Raw genomic sequence first — 19,724 nt, 5'->3', positions numbered from 1 at the left:
CTTGGGCGTGGGTGTGTGTGTTGATCTTAGCATAGGTTAGTTTAAGTAGTGTGTATGTCTAGGGACCGATGACCTAAGCAGTTTGGCCCATTGGGAATTCACACACGTTTGAACATTTTTGAACACTTGCCCCAAATTCTGCCGTAAGCTGAAGGTGACCATTCACCATGCCTGCTTTAATCCTTAAATGCTCATTTCATTTTGTTTTGGTTTGCAACATTATGTCTAAATATTTAACTGGCATGACTGTTTCCTGCAGCACACTACTAATGCTGCATCCATACATTATGGGTTTGTTTTTTCTACTCATCTGCATTTAGAACTAGTAGACAAATTCATGACACAACAACAAATTTTGTCTACGAGGGTTGTTTTTTAAGTAAGGGCCGTTCCCACGTATAGTCCCGTAGTTCGCGCGGATGCCGCAACAAGCCACCGCGCCACTTGCCGGCATCCTTCCCGTTCACACTGATGCAAGTTGCAGCTCTGTAGCTGACGTGTACGCATCGCTGTGCTACTTTATAATGTTTACGATTATTGAATCACCTGCCGCGTGTGAGATACGGTCAGTGATACGTTTTTTGACCGCGAGAAGCCTATCAGCTGCAGAAATTCATCGTCAGTTAACAGAAGTTTATGGCTTGAATGCAATGAGTGAAGGTAAAGTGCGTCAATGGGTTAGAGAGTTTAAAAATGGCCGTCAAAACGACCATGACGAAGAACGCTCAGGCCGGCCCTCTGTGATCACTGTCTGATCACTGATGATTTGGTGGCTGCAGTCGAAACAAAGATTCGTGAGGACAGAAGATTCACAATTTCCACTCTTTCTTTGGAATTTCCACAAGTTTCAAGATCGGTTTTGTACAAAATTGTGTCTGAAAACCTAAACTTTAAGAAACTGTGTTCTCGGTGGGTACCCAGACTCCTCACAGAGGACCACAAAGGGAAGAGATTTGCCACTTCATTGGACTTTTTGATTCGTTACAAGGAAGAAGGGGATGACATGTTGAGTCAAATTGTCACTGGAGATGAAACATGGGTATCCCATATCGCTCCCGAAAGCAAGCGACAATCGATGGAATGGCGACACACAACCTCACCCGTCAAGGTCAAAGCCAAACAGACGCTGTCAAAGCGCAAGATTATGGCAACTGTGTTCTGGGACCGGCGCGGTGTTTTGCTAGAGGACTTTATGCCACGAGGAACGACAATCAACTCAGATGCCTACTGTGCGACTCTAAAGAAGCTCCGCAGAGCAATTCAAAACAAAAGGCGCGGCATGCTGACAAAAGGAGTTTTGCTCCTGCACGATAACGCTAGGCCTCACACCTCTCAAAAGACTCAGGATTTGATTGATTCTTTTGGCTGGGAAGTTTTGGACCATGCACCATACAGTCCCGACCTTCCTCCTAACGATTTTCACCTTTTCCGGTACCTGAAACACCATCTTGGCAGGCAGCGCTTCAATGACGACGATGAAGTGAAAGCGGCCGTGAACTCTTGGCTGTCGGAGCAGGCGGCCGAATTCTTTGAAGAAGGAATTAAAAACTTAGTTGTACGGTATGACAAGTGCTTAAATAAACAAGACAACTATGTAGAAAAATAGGTAAAAGTGTGTAGAATCAGAAAATAAAAGTTTTTTTACAAAAGTATTTGTATCTTTTTTTAAAAAATAAAAATGGCCGTTACTTATAAAACAACCCTCGTAAGTCGTCTTGTATCCTCCTACAGTCACTCAACTTCGACACCTCAGTGTACACCTCATCAGACAACTGCAGATTGCTGCCTACCCTGTCCACCAGATCATTTATGTACATAGCGAATAATAGTGGTCCTATCACACTTCCCTGAGGCACTCCTTACAATATCCTTGTCTCTGATGAACACTCACCGTCAAATTCTATAATTTAAGATGTTTTTTAGCCACTCACATATTTTTGAAGCTATTCCATATGTCCATACCTTCTTTAACAGCCTGCAATGGGGCAACATATCAAATGCTTTCTGGAAATCTAGAAATATGGTATCTGCCTGTTGCCCTTCATCCATTGTTCGCAGTATATCTTGTGAGAAAAGGGCAAGCTGAGTTTCACACTAGCAGTTCTTTCTAAAACCATGCCAATTTGTGCACATAAGCTTCTCGGTCTCAAGAAAATTTATTATATTTGAACTGAGAATATGTTCAAGGATTCTGCAGCAAACTGATGTTAGGGATATTGGTCTGTAAATTTGCAGGTCTGCTCTTTTGCCCTCCTTATACACAGGAGTCATGTATTCTTTTTTCCAGTGACTTGGGACTTTGCGCTGGGTGAGAGAGTCATGATAAATAGAAGCTGGGTAAGGGACCATTGCCATAGAGTAATCTTTGATAAAGTGAATTGGGATAACATCTGAACCTGGTTGTTTTCAACTCCTTCGGTTGTTTCTCTATGCCAGAGATGCTTACTACTATGTCATTGATACAGGAGTCTGTTCAAATGTCATAGGATGATGTGTTTGTACAGTTCTCCTGCATGAGCGATTTCTTGAATGTGAAAGTTAAAACTTCAGCTTAGGTTTTTCTGTCTTCAGATGTCATATCAGACTGGTCAGCAAGTGACTGGATGGAAGCCCAAGCCTTAGACCCACATAGCTATTTCACATAGGACCAGATTTTTTTTTGGGTTCTCTGCTTGATCTTTTGCTGAGGTACAACAGTGTTAGCAGTTGTATGTTTCCGTCATAAATCTTTTCACAGGCGCATGCATCTAACCTTTGCTTGTCATCAGTTACACTGTCTCTTTTGAACCGAGAGTTCAGCAGTCTCTACTTCCTCAGCATTTTCTCGTTATTGAACCATGGTGGGTCTTTTCTGTCCTTAATCCACTTACTAGGTACATAATTCTCCAGACTGCAATTTACAATCTGTTTGAGCTTTGCCCGTAATTCCTCTTCGTCCAACTTACTAGAACTAGCTGATGTCAATTCACTAAGTCAGGTGCTAGCAACTGCTTATCTCCACTTTCTAGCAGAAACACTCATCTAGCCTTCTTAAGTGATTTATGAACTTTTGTAACCATAATTGCTATAATGACATCATGATAACTAATCCCCAATTCTATAATGACGTTGTTGATAAGCTCCAGCCTATATGTAGCTGCAGAGTCGAAGACATTTCTATTGCATGTGGGTTGCCGAAGTAGCCGCTCAAGATAGCTTTCAGAAAACGTGTTCAAAATTACTTTGCACATCTGTCTATCTGTTTCCACTGCAAAGAATCCTTAGACTTCCCAGTCTGTACTTGGGAGGTTAAAGTCCCTTCCAACTTGTAATGCATAATTTGGGTATTTACGCTCTACTGACCACAGACATTGTTTGAATGACTCTAGAACTGTCACAGCAGAATCACGCGACCTGCAAAAACATCCAACAATTCACTTGGTTTCACCTACACCTGTTATATGCGACCAGATAACTTCGCTGTCACTCTCAACTTTGACCTCAGTTGACACAATATTTTTGTCAAAAGCAATGAACACTCCCACTCCTATGCCCTCTAATATATCATTCTTATACATCTTCCATGACTCTTTAAATATCTTAGAGCTTTCCACTTCGGATTTCAGCCAGGTCTCGGTCCTGAGAATAATTTGAGCATGAGAACTTTCCTGGAAGGCAGTAAATTCTGGAACTTCATTATGAATACTCTGACAATTTAGTGATAAAATTTTGACAGTTGACTTGTCTCTACTCTGAATGCCATCTGACTTTGCTCGCTGCGCATCGACTGGCGAGTGTTCATCGGAGTACCTCAAACTACCACGTGGCTTAAAAAGCCTCACCCAACCAATAATGCAGGTCTAGAAATTTGCAGCCAAGACCAGTAGAGAGTTGACAAATCCTTTGGTTGAGACCCTGCACTTGGCTCCAAACCAGAGGACTCCGATCAACTCTAGGAACACTGCTGCAAATTGCGAGGTCTGCTTGCACCCCACGCGTGAGGCCAGTAGTCTTCACCACTTCTGCCAGTCACCTGTATGAACTGAGGGTGGCGTCAGAACCCATGCGACAGGCGTCATTGGTTCTGACACGAGCCACAACTTTCAGTCGGCTGCACTCTCCATGCTTTATAGCCACAGGCAAGGCCATCTCCACATCTCAGATGAGGCCCTCCCTGGCAGTCATACTGAGTGCACATTGGCTTTCTTTCCAGCCCAGAACACTATCTGTCTAAGAGATTCAATAACACGCCCAACGTTGGAGTTCCCAACAACTAGTAAACCCCTCCACCCATGTGTATGCTTGTACCCTGCTGAAGGAGTGGCCAACTGTCCTCTCACAGGGTGAATGGGCAAGGCCAGACGAGCAGTCTTCACATTGGCCCTCCACTTTGAGCCACACAAATCCATTACTACCTGCCACTCACTCTGCTGTGAGGGCAAATCCATTGCGTCGGGAACCCTAGGAGATTCCTCAGTAGCAGAGCCCATAGACAAAACATGGTGTCCCATGTGATGTACCAGATTCTCCACCGTTACACCCCAAGGCAGCAGCCAGAAGGTGACTGACAGTAGCCAAAAGCGCATTCAGCTGTTCACAAGCTGTGGCCAGTTCCTCCTGCATCCGCACACAGCATGCACACATCCTACCCATCCTTGCAAAACTAACTGAAGAAGTAAACTATAAAAGCAGGCAAAATCTTAGATGTGCAACTTGCTACCTCCTGATGTGTCACAAATGGGCACTGATGCCTCAGTGAGCTATGTAGCTGGCTGAAAACTGTTCTACAGACTGCCTGAATTTACACCTACAAAATGTGAGTCTACACCTCTTAAATGGACACACCTGTGAAATTTCAGAAGTATGCTACAAGGAAAAGATAAACACTTAATTTGCCACTCTGTAGATGTATATCAGCTGAGAGCTTGGTCATCACTGCCTGGCTTACTAAATGTACAGATGCTTGTGTTCAGAACAAAACAAAGCAAAAGTAATGCCCTCAGTAAGTCAAAGTTCACATTTCAGAAGAGTTGTTCTACTGAGTATGCCATTTACACATTCAGTCGCCAAATTTTACAAGCATTAAGTAATGAAACAGCACCAATTGGTATCTTCAACTTTTGTGGTCCTGTACTCCTCAGTTGCGCGTAATACTACGGTATGTTGATGATTTTCACTTATGGACTGTCTGACAGCAACTGAATAAAACACAATTTTAGTGCCATACGCGTTTCGCCTTTATTTTCTGCAAGGCATCATCAGTGGCAGGCTGCGTAGACAAAAAGCGTTCAGTGCATAGTGCTGTGGAATGCGGAAAAAACAGCAAATTGGCGCTCATAGGAAGAAGAACAAGACCAAAAATGCAACAGGAGCGTAATATGTAAGAAACTGTCTACGCAACCTGCCACTGATGATGCCTTGCAGAAAATAAAGGCGAAATGCTTATGGCACTAAAATTGTGTTTTATTCAGTTGCTGTCAGACGGTCCATAAGTGAAAATCATCAACATACCGTAGTAGCACCAATTGGTATTTTCTGTGATCTTTCTGAGGCATTTGATTGTGTGAATCACAATTTCTCCTTAATAAGTGGAGATTTAATGGGACTGATGGTGTAGCCAACCAATGGATAATGTCATATCTAATCAAAAGAATGCAGAAAGCTGGACTTAGTAATTCAACCAATGTAATTCGGGAAGATTCTTGTGACTGGGGAGAAATCATATATGGAGCTTCCAAGGATCAGTCTTAGGTCCGTTGTTGTACCTCATATATATACCGGTAAAAGATCTTCCATCTAATATACAACAACCCCAATTAGTTCTTTTTGCAGATTATGCTAGTATTGTAATCAATCCAAGCATACATACAGCAACAGAAGAAGTGCTAAATGTTGTTCTTGAAAGTATCATTGACTGGTTTTCTGCAAATGCCTCACCCAACTACTATACCAATGATAGCATAACACATGGTGAAGAAATAATAAACATAATAGAAAATTCTAAATTTTAGTTGTTCATATTGATGAAAATTTAAACTTGAAAATGCTTCATTTGGAACTCCTAAAACAACTTAGTTCAGCTATGTTTGCATTTAGAATCTTTGCAAATCATGAGAAGAGAGAAACCAATGACATATTTTGTAAATTTTCATTCAGTTGGTAATGTCATATGGAATAATGTTCTGGGGTAATTCATCTTTTAAGAAAAATGTGCTATAAGAAAAATATGTGTTACCCACAATCATCTTGTAGACATCATGTTAAGGAGTTTGAGGGATTTGGACTACTGCCTCACAGTATATTTATTTCGTGGTGAAGCTCATTGTAAATAATCCACTGCAGTTAGCTCATTGTAAATAATCCACTGTAGTTCAGAAATAACAATGGGGAAGCATAATTACAATACTAGAAGAAAAAATTACATTATAGCACAAAAAGGGATGCACAATGCTACACCTAAAATTTTTGATAGGCTAACTTACTCATTGATATAAAATGTCTGACAGGTAGCAAAGTAAAATTTGAAAGCAAACAGAAAGTTTTTTATTAACAACACCTTATATTATATGTGATTGCAGTCTTTCTCGGCGTATTGCACTGATGAATTCTTCTCGAGTTCTAAGGTGATGGATGTGAAACTCATCAAAACAATGCGACAAGACGACACCACCACTCGGCTGGTAACCTGAGAGGAATTCATCACCTTATATTACATATATTTTAATATGTAATAAGTGGTGGGTAGAAATTACTAACTCATATCCATATACCTATAAAAATGCATATGGCCAGCATGTAGCCATATATACAAAATAATTTGCAGTGCAATTATAAAATAACTCATCACACATCATTACAGTTTATCATGTAAATGATCCATGGGATGTAAACCTTAACTTTCTCCTCATCATACGGTCTTAGTAACATTAACTCACGGTCTCCATCTAGTTTGTTTATGTATTTAATTTATCTTTATTTGCCCAAGGATCGTCTCACAGTGATATAGGATCTGTCAAGGTAATACAATCCAAATCAGCAGGCCAAAATATACAACACAGCATACATAACATGCTTTATGAGGATACAACTGGTCATTTATGGGGATAGGACAAGTGAACAGCCATGGCTTTGATTAGGGAACCTTCGTGGCATTTGCCTTAGCAGTCTAGGAAAACTGAAATCAGGTTGGCAGAACATGGCAATGTCATCCTCCCGAATAGGTCGTCAGTGTCAACAGCTGCGCTGCCTCACTTGGTAAACCCCTGTTGTATAATGTTCCTTGATTTACACAAAATTTGCTCAGATAACCTGTAGTGTAAAACATAGTTTGGCTTTTCATTGCTACACACACTGAGATCACCCAGTGATGACTCTGGAACTGTTTTTGGTTACTGTTTCTGTTTACTTGTGTGTAAAACGTTATCTTCACTACCACACACATTGAGACACCCACTAATGACTCCTGGACTGTGAAGATAGTGCTCTGCTCCTTGCATTAACTCCAGACTCATTTCTCTTCATATTCAACTACATGTCAGTGTTCACCTGAAAAGCTAAGCTAACAGACATTAGTATCATGTATTTTGCGTCTTGACAAATACTTGTAAGAGCACAAAATCGTGTTGAAATGCCACAAGGTGCTGTAGTTTTCCCCTTTTGTTACTGTCCACTAGTCTGAGACCTCTAAGTAATGTCGAATTGTGTAATACACATTACTTACAAAAAACATTTTAGCTGCCGTTTTAAGCACATGTATTTTAGTAATCATTTGCACTTCCATCGGCAGTTTATTATACTATTTTATGTCATAATGTAAAATTATGTTTTGAGGTTTTTGCCTGGGTAAATATAACTCCAAACTAGTTCTTGTTGCATGGGCGTGTATAGAACAGGTAATGCAGCTTTTAGTAATATTTTCCCTGATATACACCACAGATTGGTAGATGAACTCAATTGGTGCAGTAAGGATGCCCAATTTTCTAAATAACTCTTTACCATAAGCCCGAGTAATACTTCCAGTTATTATTCTTATGCCTCCTTTCGGGTCTAGTGCAGCAGGGGATACAACCCGTCGGCTTTGGGCAAGGACGTCACAAGCCGCCAGAGAGCAGTTTACCATTTTCGCTTTTGCTGTTATGTTTCAGTTTAGTTTTTTTACTGATTGCTTAATAAAGTGAATCTGTTTATTCTATCTCGTGAGATTTTTTTTTTTAAAAAGTCAAAAAACACTTATCAGCCACTGAAGGGAGCTACAACACTAAGAAGAATCGCTTCTCGATGGGCCACTTGTGACGTCATTGTCCAAAGCCGATGGGTTGTATCCCCTGCTGCACTAGTCCCCTCCTTTCTGTAATTTAAAAACAGTGTCCATGTTGTGTGCCTTCAATCCCCAGAAAAGAATCCCACAGCAAAGAACTGAGTATATGTTGGTGTAGTATGTCATCACAAGACAATGGTTTTTACAGACTAATGCTAACCCCCTAAGAGCATAACATAATGATGACATTCAATTTGCCAGCATCTTGGTATGTTCATTCCATGTTAGCTGACAATCAATGTTGATACCTAAAAACTTTGTGTGCTGTAAAATTTTTAGAGTTATCATGTAAATGATTTGCTTGCCCTCTTTGTGCTGCAGTACGTTCTGTTTGTTTTCTTTATGTTCAACATTAATTTATTCCATATTGTCCAATATTGTAAACATCTGTGAGGGTTTACTTTCTCTAATAGGAGTCTTGCAAGGGCCGATATTGTACTTCTCCCAGATCTGAAGCATTATTACTCTTAGATTGTAGGGGGAATGTTTAAAGTTGGTTGGTTTAAAAGTAATATGACTATAATGATTTCATAGGAAACATAATCAACAAGAGAGATCTGCAACCATTCTTGTAATTTGTGCGCTGAGCTTCTGGAAGAAATTGATGCCTTTCCATAGGTCTAAGAAGAAAACATGAAGTCCCTCCTTCGCACTGACACCACAAATCGTTTGAAACAATAATTGAAAGACTGTCCAAGAAGAGTAACTTTATTTTTGCTTACAAAATAAGTAAACCAAGAACATTACATATATCATGAAATAAATCTATGTAATTATAATCATAAAAATGTAATAAGTTTGTCTAAAAATATTAATGAAAAATGCTATAGCATGACACAGCTCGGCAGTGGAAAATTTTTCTTAAAGGTAAAGGGTTTTTCTGCTGCAGATAAAATGTTTAGAATGTTCAGACACATTTAGTTTTGACAAAAGTTTAGCTCTTTAATTGTTACAATAACACTTGTTTGAAAATCTGCAATGGAACCTGCTACAAAAAGATGTTTAACTTCATAGTCTGTGATACAGCTATTTATATATTTTGATGATATTGTAATGTTGAGGGTTTTTTTTTTTTTTTTTTTTTTTTTTTTTTTTTTTTTTTTTTTTTTTTTTTTTTTTTTCATGTAAACTTCAGCAATAAGTGATGAACTGACTGGTGCCTGCTTTTGCACATTTCAAGGCTTCAAGAGTTAGTATCATTCCACATCAAACCACATAATAATTCAAGGATTTGTAACCCCAGTCATTTATATCTAAGTGTCAGTCAAAATCATTGAAAAACTTGAAAGAATATCTAACCCCAGAAAAGCAATTCTGTTAGTGAACTTTGCTGAAAACTGCAGTTTTGTAATTCAGAATGAAATTCAGAGACACCACTGGACAAGAAGCAACTGTACAATCCATCCCATGTGTGGTTATGTGGTAAATGAAGAAAGTAAGTTGATAATAGTGAACCACTGTTGTATAAATGATAATATGGAACATGTTGTAGGATTTGTAAATGCTGTCCAGAAAGAAATGGTTAAGTAGCTGGCAGAGCGTTACCGACAAGTGAAGAAAGTGCATTATTTTACTGATGAATATGCTGCTAAATATAAGAATAGAAAAAGCTTTAAAAATTTGTGTGAGCACAAAAATGGTTTTTCTATTGATGCTGAGGATTCCTTTTTTTGCTACTCGCCACGGTAAATCTGTGTTTGATGGTTTGGGAGGAACTATAAAATGTATATTGAGAAGAGCTAATCTTCAACTAGTGGATGATGCACAAATAACAGATGGATCTGGTGTTTACAGTTTCTGCAAAGCTAATAGTGACAATTTTTTCCCCACTTTTTAAAGAAAGTCAGTGCAGATTTCCTACGCAAGCACCTCAAAGGAGATCTTTGACAACCCGCACAATACCTTGCATCAGGAATTTTCACTATTGCAAACTACTTTCTTGTGATTCTTTAGAGATAAGAAGAGTAACTTCTGAAACACCTTCCTTGATTTCTTTCATTCAATGAAAATGCCCCATAATGGACATGCACACGTCCTCAACAAATTTCTTTTGTAGCAGCTGTATATGATGACAGGTGGTACTTTGCCTTTGTCAGAAATGTCTGTGATGATGTTGAACTACTTTTTCTCAACCCACATGGACCAGCAGTGTCATTCTTTTGGCCTGAGAAGGAAGACTTGTTTTGTGCCTTTAGAAAACATTTTATGTGCTGCTGGTGGTGTACCTAAATCAATACCATTAGGAAGAATGTATTACTTTAATGAAAAAAATGTGAAGTTAACAGAATATAATTTGTCACTGTGGATGAAAAACAGAGATGCTCTTAAGAAGTTTCATTGATAGTTTCAAGAATCTGCACTGCTAAACATGTACATTTTAAATTAACATTAGTGTGGCTAGAATAATTGTTGTTTAAAGATGCTAATTTAACACCCTAAATAAAGTTAACCAGTGTAATGAAAATGTTTCAATTTATACCTTTTGTCTCTGTACTTTCATGAGGCAGTATTATTATAGGTTGTCAGTTTACATAATATGATTTGAATGATCTTTTGAACAATGATGTGATATATGTTAAATAAACATCCAATGTCTATCAAAACTCAGGGTGCTACTTTTTTTTATCAAAGTTTTGATAAAAATAAATCTTGTATCAGCTGTTGGAAAGTGTTTTACATAGTCTTCCCACCACATTCCTCTGCCCATCAGATGTGTGGAATACTGCTAATGTAAGATCATTTCACATCATTGGTTTATTCACCCACTCTCTGTTTTAAAGTCATGCCTGGATGGTTCAAGAAGCTGCCTAAAATGGGTGTTCTACTTATGAAATACTGTATTATATTATGTTCTGCTATTCAAAACATCTCACATATTCAACATTAAATAGTGTTTTTATCATTTACTCCCTAATTGTACAAAAGTAGTGCTTAATCACATAATTTTAAATGCTTCGTGACCATTATTATTTTTATAATTTTGGCAGTGTACTAATTTGTTAGATTTGAAGATGAATTATGTCTTTCTGAAATAAATCAATATTTAGTTATTTACCTTCTAGATGTACAAGTCACCGTATAGTGTGTGGTGGAAGGTACTTAATGGCAGCCCTAACATTTCCCACCTTTCCTGTTCCATTCAGAAATGTATGTAGGAAAAACAACTGTTGATAAGCCTCTGTATGAACTCTAATTTCTCTGGTTTTTTTTTTTTTTTTTTTTTTTTTTTTTTTTTTTTTTTTTTTTTTTTTTTCATGGTCAGTTTGTGAGATGTATGTGGAAGGAAGTAGTACCCATATGCTGCCTGATCTTGGAACATACAGACCCAAAATTTCAACAGTTAGCCTCTTATTCACTGTAATGCATAATGCTTTTCTTGTTGCATTTGCCCCTGGATTTTGTTGAGTATCTTTGTTGTAATACTCACATGCTTACTAAATTATGCTGTGGTGAAACATACCACTTTTTATGGATCACCCCTACATCATTTATTAGTCTAACGTGATAAGGCTCCCATAATGATGTTTCATAAACAAAAAAGATTCAACAAGTGGTGTGCAAGCTGCTGCTTTCATGGATGAATTATTTTCCATGAGGATTCTTTCACTGAATCTCAGCCTATCATCGGGCTTTGCTTCATTTAATTTTATGTGGTCAGTCTACTTGAGGTCACTGTGGACAATTATCCCTGGGTATTTTATAGTTGTTACTGATTCCAGCGATTTATCACCAATAACTTAACTGATCAGTAATACATCTCACCATCAATTGATGCGTGATACATTACACTGTGTATGTTCCACGTCAACTGCCGGTCCCTGCACTAGTCAGCTATCCTCTGCAGGTCTGCCTGTGGATAATTTGTTTCTCTTGTACAGTAAATGTGCACACATTTATTATCAGAGGTGCAAGGATTATTAATATTAACTTCACTCAAAACTTCCGTGCTTATAGGCCACGGTCGATGTATAAAACTTTCTCAAGTCATTTCATTTCTGACTGCAGGAGACATATTCAGAGGTAAAGCAGTGAACTGCAATCAGAACTTGAGGGAACGCCAAATATAAAGGCAGTGTAGAGGGCACCACATGACGTCAGTTAAGAGTTATGTCTGGTAGTGCCAGTATTCTCAATTGAAAGTCATCGATCATCATTCTTATGGTGACTGTTAACATACGGATTTTATCTAATCTAACACCTTCCTCTTTTCTGTTAAAATTATTATGGTGCTTATAAATCTCAATACCCTGTGTATACATGTGCACATGATAATGCAATGTTTTTAAGATGTGAGATTTATAAACACTGTAATAATTTTAACAGGAAAAAGGGAGGTGTTAAATTAGATACAATTTGGGTGCCAATGTTACACCATAAGAATGATGATCGATTATTTCATACTGAGAGTGTTGGCATTACCAGAGATAATCTCTTAGCCAACATCATGTGATCAACTGTTGTGCCCTCTGCACTGTCTTTATATTCGACGCTCGCTCGAGTTCTGGTTGCTGGTCACTGCTTTACTTCTGTAGATGTCTCCTGCAGTTGGAGATGAAATGTTAGAAGAAAATTTTATGCATCAACTGTGGTCTATCAGCCAGGAAGTACCAAGTGAAGTCAGTACTAGCTGTGAAAGCCTACAGTGTATGATATTATTCTTCAGTTTTTCTTTTAGAGTAAACACATTTTCAAGTATTACCTTATATTGAACATTGGAGTCCTAACACATAAAAACAATATATCCAGTGGACTTGTATGTACATCACCTTGCTTTAGAGAACTATGAGTCGTCATGTCTTCCTTACATCTTGCAGAACACCTAAGTATTTACACTTCAAAAGGCTTCCTCAATACTGTTATGCATTTCTTCATTGGTAATGCTGAACCACATGGAACTTTATTATTCCCATAATGAGTTGTCTGGCATGGTAAAGAGGTGTCCATTGCAGTAGGGCTGGAGATTTTGCAGAATAGCACCCAGTCTAGCAACCTTGAAATTATTCATTAGAGAGCTGTTGCATCTGCATAACAAATTATGCTGGAGTGATGTCCTGCTGTAACCACATATAAACCATGATTCCCTGTTTTCAAGATAAGGTATTAAAATTGTTTGTGATGTACAAATAAGAATTTTCATCTACATACACTATGTGATCAAAAGTATCCGAACACCTGGCTGAAAATGACTTACAAGTTCGTGGCGTCCTCCATCGCTAATGCTGAAATTCAGTATGGAGTCGGCCCACCCTAAACCTTGATGACAGCTTCCACTCTCGCAGGCATATGTTCAGTCAGGTGCCAGAAGGGTTCTTGGGGAATGGCAGCCCAATCTTCACTGAGTGCCACACTGAGGAGAGGTATCAATGTTGGTCGCTGAGGCCTGACACAAAGTCAGCATTCCAAAACATGCCAAAGGTGTTCTATAGGATTCAGGTCAGGACTCTGTGCAGGCCAGTCCATTACAGGGATGTTATTGTCGTGTAACCACTCCACCACAGGCCGTACATTATGAACAGGTGCTCGATCGTGTTGAAAGATGCAGTCACCGTCTCCAAATTGCTCTTCAACAGTGGGAAGCAAAAAGTTGCTTAAAACATCAATGTAGGCTTTTGCTGTGATCGTGCCATGCAAAACAACAAGGGGTGCAAACCCCTTCCATGAAAAACACGACCACACTGTAACACCACTGCCTCCGAATTTTACTGTTTGCGCTACACATGCTGGCAGATTACGTTCACCACCATTAGCCATACTCACACCCTGCCACATTGTGTACCATGATTCGTCACTCCACACAATGTTTTTCCACTGTTCATTTGTCCAATGTTTATGCTTCTTACACCAAGCAAGGCATCGTTTGGTATCTACCAGTGTGATGTGTGGCTTATGAGCAGCCGCTTAACCATGAAATCCAAGTTTTCCCACCTCCCACCTAACTGTCATAGTACATGCAGTGGATCCTGATGCAGTTTGGAATTCCTGTCTGATAGCCTGGATAGATGTCTGCCTATTACACATTACGATCCTCTTCAACTTTCGGCGGCCTCTGTCAGTCAACAGACGCAAAAAGTTGCTTAAAACATCAATGTAGGCTTTTGCTGTGATCGTGCCATGCAAAACAACAAGGGGTGCAAACCCCTTCCATGAAAAACACGACCACACTGTAACACCACTGCCTCCGAATTTTACTGTTTGCGCTACACATGCTGGCAGATTACGTTCACCACCATTAGCCATACTCACACCCTGCCACATTGTGTACCATGATTCGTCACTCCACACAATGTTTTTCCACTGTTCATTTGTCCAATGTTTATGCTTCTTACACCAAGCAAGGCATCGTTTGGTATCTACCAGTGTGATGTGTGGCTTATGAGCAGCCGCTTAACCATGAAATCCAAGTTTTCCCACCTCCCACCTAACTGTCATAGTACATGCAGTGGATCCTGATGCAGTTTGGAATTCCTGTCTGATAGCCTGGATAGATGTCTGCCTATTACACATTACGATCCTCTTCAACTTTCGGCGGCCTCTGTCAGTCAACAGACGAGGTCGGCCTGTATGCTTTTGTGTTGTACGTGTCCCTTCACATTTCCACTTCCCTATCACATCAGAAACAATGGACCTATGGATGTTTAGGAGTGTGGAAATCTCGCATACAGACGTATGGCACAAATGACACCCAATCACATTACCACACTCGAAGTCCATGAGTTCCGCGGAGTACCCCATTCTGCTCTCTCACAATGTCTAATGACTACTGAGGTCACTGATATGGAGTACCTGGCAGTAGGTGGCAGCACGATGCACCTTATATAAAATCGTATGTTTTTGGGGGTGTCCGGATACTTTTGATCACATAGTGTACCTTTCAAAAAATTGGTCCAAACACACATCATGGTGGCTTCCTGGCCCGTATCGTAACATGTGGCAGTTCCTTTCCAGCTCTTCACATAATGGGGCTTGCTTGGACTATAAAACCACATTCCTCCTCTATGAAATGTGATACATGGCACATTCATCAGAAAGTAACACTCTTGAGCGAGACACAGCATTTGGAAATTGTGCCAACAAAGCACAGGAGACTACAATTTATCATTCCATATTGTCATAGCTTAGTTCATTCACATACATTGGGCTAAATCCTTTAATTTTTAAATCTTTTTGTGATGTGATTATTCATGGTTAGCAAGGGTACTGAAGTTCAACTGCTCTTTTATGAATGAATGTCATTGGAAACTGCTAAATTGATTGATTGATGGTGATAAATGGGTTCTCTCATGCTTTTTGTTACCTTCAAAGCAGCTATACCAATTAAATAACTGTTTATTTCCCCAACTGTACATAGTTACAAGAGATACTATGACTTCTTGGACACCCTGTGTGCATGTTAAGTTGGTAGAATTTTGTATTTGCTAAATAATTACTTACCTTTTGCTATTTGCTCCACTTTTTTCATTAGTTGAATTATCTTTTTCTGTAATCTTAATTATCTCAAATTTGCAACACTGTTTCCACAAATAATTACTTCACATTTCAGTTATGAATAAGCATATGCAAACTGTATACTATGGAGTTTACTGTGTTAGATATAAACCGCTTTGTGTTCTTATTATGGAACAAGTGCTCAGTTGCTGATAATGTACACCCTCTGTGTATACCTCTTGGTAAATTTGTTTCTGTGTGAAAAAGTTCTGTACATGAGTGGTTACATTACGTGTGCTATGGAAACATATATTATCCTTTCAGTACATTGGTTTCCACTGCCTTTTATGCCCTGTGTGGGAGTTAAAATGGGCGAGAATGAAGGTGATCCTCATCATGTTGACAATACTTACTTTCTAGTTTTATGCAGTTGTACGTCATTTGCAAATTATTGTGAAACCTTGCAATCTTTTATCTGTAGGTTATTCAAAAATGCATCCATTACTGGAGAGCCTCGCATTCTTGTTGGGATGCTGGATGTCATACTAAATAAAGATGTACGTAACTTGAACCTATCTGATCCAAAAATACGGCTAAGCAGAAAGTTATGGCCAATTATTCTGAAGAAATGTACAGGTTTGGAAAGGTAATTATTTTATAAGTGTGTTAAATCTTCCAGGATTTTTATTGAGAGAGAATTACAGATCTCCCCGTCTTTTTGCAGGTTTGAATTAGGGGCAAACATGCTCACAACAAAAAAATTGCCATCTTTTCAGTCATTTGTCAGCTCACTTGCAAAATCATGTCCATATCTGACAGAACTGATTCTGAAGGAGGCTGTTATAGGGTCAGGGGCATTGTCCACTATTGGATATAGGTGTCAGAACCTACGTGTGCTTGATATTTCGGGCTCAAAAGTCACATGCATTGATATGCTGCACCTGTGCCTGCCATTATCACACTATACACAACCTCTGGACAGCCTTCTGGTGAGCTTTTTATTGTTACTGTATTATGTATGCGCACGGCAACAATTACTTTGCTGATTCCCCACCACCACTCTCCTCCCCCCTTGCTCTCTCCCTCCCCCCTTCCCCCCTCCCCCTATCCCCCCTCTTCACCCCCCACCACCACCACCACCACCTCTATCTCTCCCCACCTTTCTCTCTTTCCCCATACCCCACCTCTCACCCTACTCATCTTATCATTTTCAAATTCCTTCTGCATGTAGCTGAGATTCAAATAATTATAAGTATTTTATTTGTGATAAGAAATCCCAGAACATTGTGTTTTTGTTTTTTTCCATGTCACATTGACTATAAATGTTTGCTGTAAGAAGGAAGATGCATGGAAGTTAAGATGTCTTCACAACAGATGGGTTCAGCTCATCCTCATGTCTGAGTAATCTTCCCCAACTTCTCCCTCTTTTCTCCCTGAGGAAGAAACTAATAGTTTTGAAAGATAGGATAGTTTTTTTGTACATTTTTATGTGTGTATCAGCAGTACTGGAACCTCACCTCCTACAGGTCAATACTGTCTCCTTGTAATTTTACAGTTTTCTAAAATGATTTTCCATTTTGATACAGTTATTGTAAGCACTAATTGTATGAAACTTTTTAGGATTTTGGTCACTTGTATGCTGTTTTTTTTTTTTTTTTTTTTTTTTTTTTTTTTTTTTTTTTTTTTTTTTTTTTTTTTTTTTTTCCAATTTGTAGATAAAGAATTTAAAGATTTTCCTTTTCTTTGCTTAAGTGAAAATGGAACCACTGATTGGCAGGAAATAGGTTGATGCACTTTTAGCATCAAATTTGAGAGCTTAGAAATATTGAATGTATAGCTAGTCCACCTCAAGGTTGTGATAAGTTTGAATATGAAAGGATACCATAAATTTGTTGCTATGAAACACATTGCTGCCCGCTCAATTCTCATTAGCTATTTAAAACCAACTGTTGACAAATCTTCTTGCTGTCCCTTGGCAATTCGCGTAGACTACTCCCAATGTTGGTCCATGAATCGTACAAGTAGGAAAAAACTTTTACTGCAGCCAGAATTATGTGCTTAACTATAAAGATTTTGGGAGGTGCATCGAATTATGAGCTCCCACTTCGCCTCCTTATAGTGTGGGTAGGCACCTATCACACCCTAAAATTGTAGGTGCCAATGCGGCCTCGTTTTTGAAATATTGCCTGTTAAAGTTTGGGCAGCTCTTTATATACAGAAAAGTTTCACTCTCGTGGCAAGTGAGTGAGTAGCTGAGTGGCAAACGAGCGAGACTCCCGTCCAGGTGACCTTGGTTCGAGACCTGTCTATGCTACTTTTGTTTTCGCGGCACTACATCCATCGCAAAAAGAAGTCAATGCAGTGGCGTTTCCTCTGGACTTTAGAAAATACAGATGAGATTGTGACAAAAATGAATGTGCATTCGAACAATGTTCGTGGTGTTGAAAGTACAAATGTTTTGATTGTTTTTATGACAAGTATCATCCATCGGAATGTACTCATCAAAATATAGGAAATACCAATTAACTTTCCATTAAATGAAACATATTTTTAATCCCTCATTCATTGTTTTTTTTTTAATATTCCCTACCTTAATGGAACAAAATTAAAAACACAATGAAAACAAATTGAACAATAATAAAATATTTCAAGAAATTACATTACGGTTAATTTCCTGTTAAAATACAAAAAACACAAAAGATTGAAACAAAATGTGACATTCAATTTGTAATTTTGATTTATAGAGGCTTGCATTCTTTTTAATCAATTCATTGTGGAATGTTCATGATTAATTAAAACAGGCATTTGAAAAAAAAAGGAAACAAAAGTAGCATAGACAGATCTCGAACCAGGGTCACCTGGACGGGAGTCCCGCTTGCTTGCCACTCGACTACTCACTCACTTGCCATGAGAGTGAAACTTTTCTTTATATAAAGAGCTGCCCAAACTTAAACAGGCAATATTTAATAATCGTGGCTGCATTGGCACCTACAATTTTAGGGTGTGACAGGTACTTACCCACATTATAAGCAGGCGAAGTGGGAGTTCGTAACTCGATGCACCTCCCAGAAGGTCCCCTCGTTAGAGCGCCGAGGAGTTCATTTCGTCTGGCACGTCCATCGGGGTCTGAGGGATAATTAGGTTGCCACTAATGCCTTCATCTTGGCCTTCCTGGGTGATACATTACTCAAGAAGGTCAAGGTGATGGTCTACCGCTGTGATGTCAAGCCATATATCCGTCCCCCAATGCAGTACTTGTAAGTGCTGGAAGTTCAGCCATATGTCTTCTCGCTGTATTTCCAGCATCACATGTCGAGCTTGTGGACGTCCATCCCATCCCAATACTCCATGTGCCCCGCCACCCATCTGTGTCAACTGTGGAGAGCATCATTCCCCTTGCTCACCAGACAGCAGTATTTTACAGCAAGAAAGGAAACTCGAGGAATACAAGACCCTAGACCGACTGACCTACACTGAGGCCAAGAGGAAATTTGAGCACCTAGATCCTGTGGCTATAACCTCCTCTTATGCCGCCGCTACGAGAACAGTTGTAGGCCATCAGTACCGCGAGTTCCAGTCAGATCTCAGAACCAAAAGACTACACCTGCCCCCTTGATGGTGGAGGGCACTTCCCTCGTTGTTGCTCCTGCACCATCTATCTTGGGAGCACTGTCCCCCCAAGCATCAGGGGCACTAGTCCCCACTTTTGAGCTGGAGAAACGTAAGTCTTCTTCGGCTCCTCTCACTAGGAAGGGGTCCCTTGGGTCACTCCCTTCCCGGGTTTCTGCTAGTGTGAAAGACGACACCTGCAAGTGGCTGAAGTGCCCAAAAGCAGCTGGTCGAAGGGCTTCACGATCATCCCGGGATTCAATCTTGAAAAGTCTAACATCTGTTAATATTCAGTGAATGAAGCCCGTCCAACAGGCATTACATGCATTGATAAAAAATGACAGTGCATTGAGGATGGCTAGTTTCTAGCTGAAATCTAGATCTGCCAATAAAA

At 39.4% G+C, this 19,724-nt stretch overlaps 1 protein-coding gene across 2 annotated transcripts in view; it reads left to right on the top strand.

Moving 5' to 3' along the window:
- Positions 1 to 19,724, top strand: part of LOC124776980 — a 65,785-nt gene that overhangs the window by 7,026 nt on the left and 39,035 nt on the right. For both annotated transcript variants that reach the window (XM_047252221.1, XM_047252220.1), the window contains exons 2-3: positions 16,203 to 16,367; positions 16,446 to 16,710. In XM_047252221.1, coding sequence (XP_047108177.1) covers positions 16,203 to 16,367; positions 16,446 to 16,710 — 430 coding nt within the window. The remainder of the gene's footprint in view (positions 1 to 16,202; positions 16,368 to 16,445; positions 16,711 to 19,724) is intronic.

This window comes from Schistocerca piceifrons, chromosome 2 (assembly GCF_021461385.2).
Source record: "Schistocerca piceifrons isolate TAMUIC-IGC-003096 chromosome 2, iqSchPice1.1, whole genome shotgun sequence".
Taxonomy (NCBI): domain Eukaryota; kingdom Metazoa; phylum Arthropoda; class Insecta; order Orthoptera; family Acrididae; genus Schistocerca; species Schistocerca piceifrons.
The sequence above is the reverse complement of the archived record's forward strand: the minus strand, read 5'-3'. Positions and strand labels throughout refer to the sequence as shown.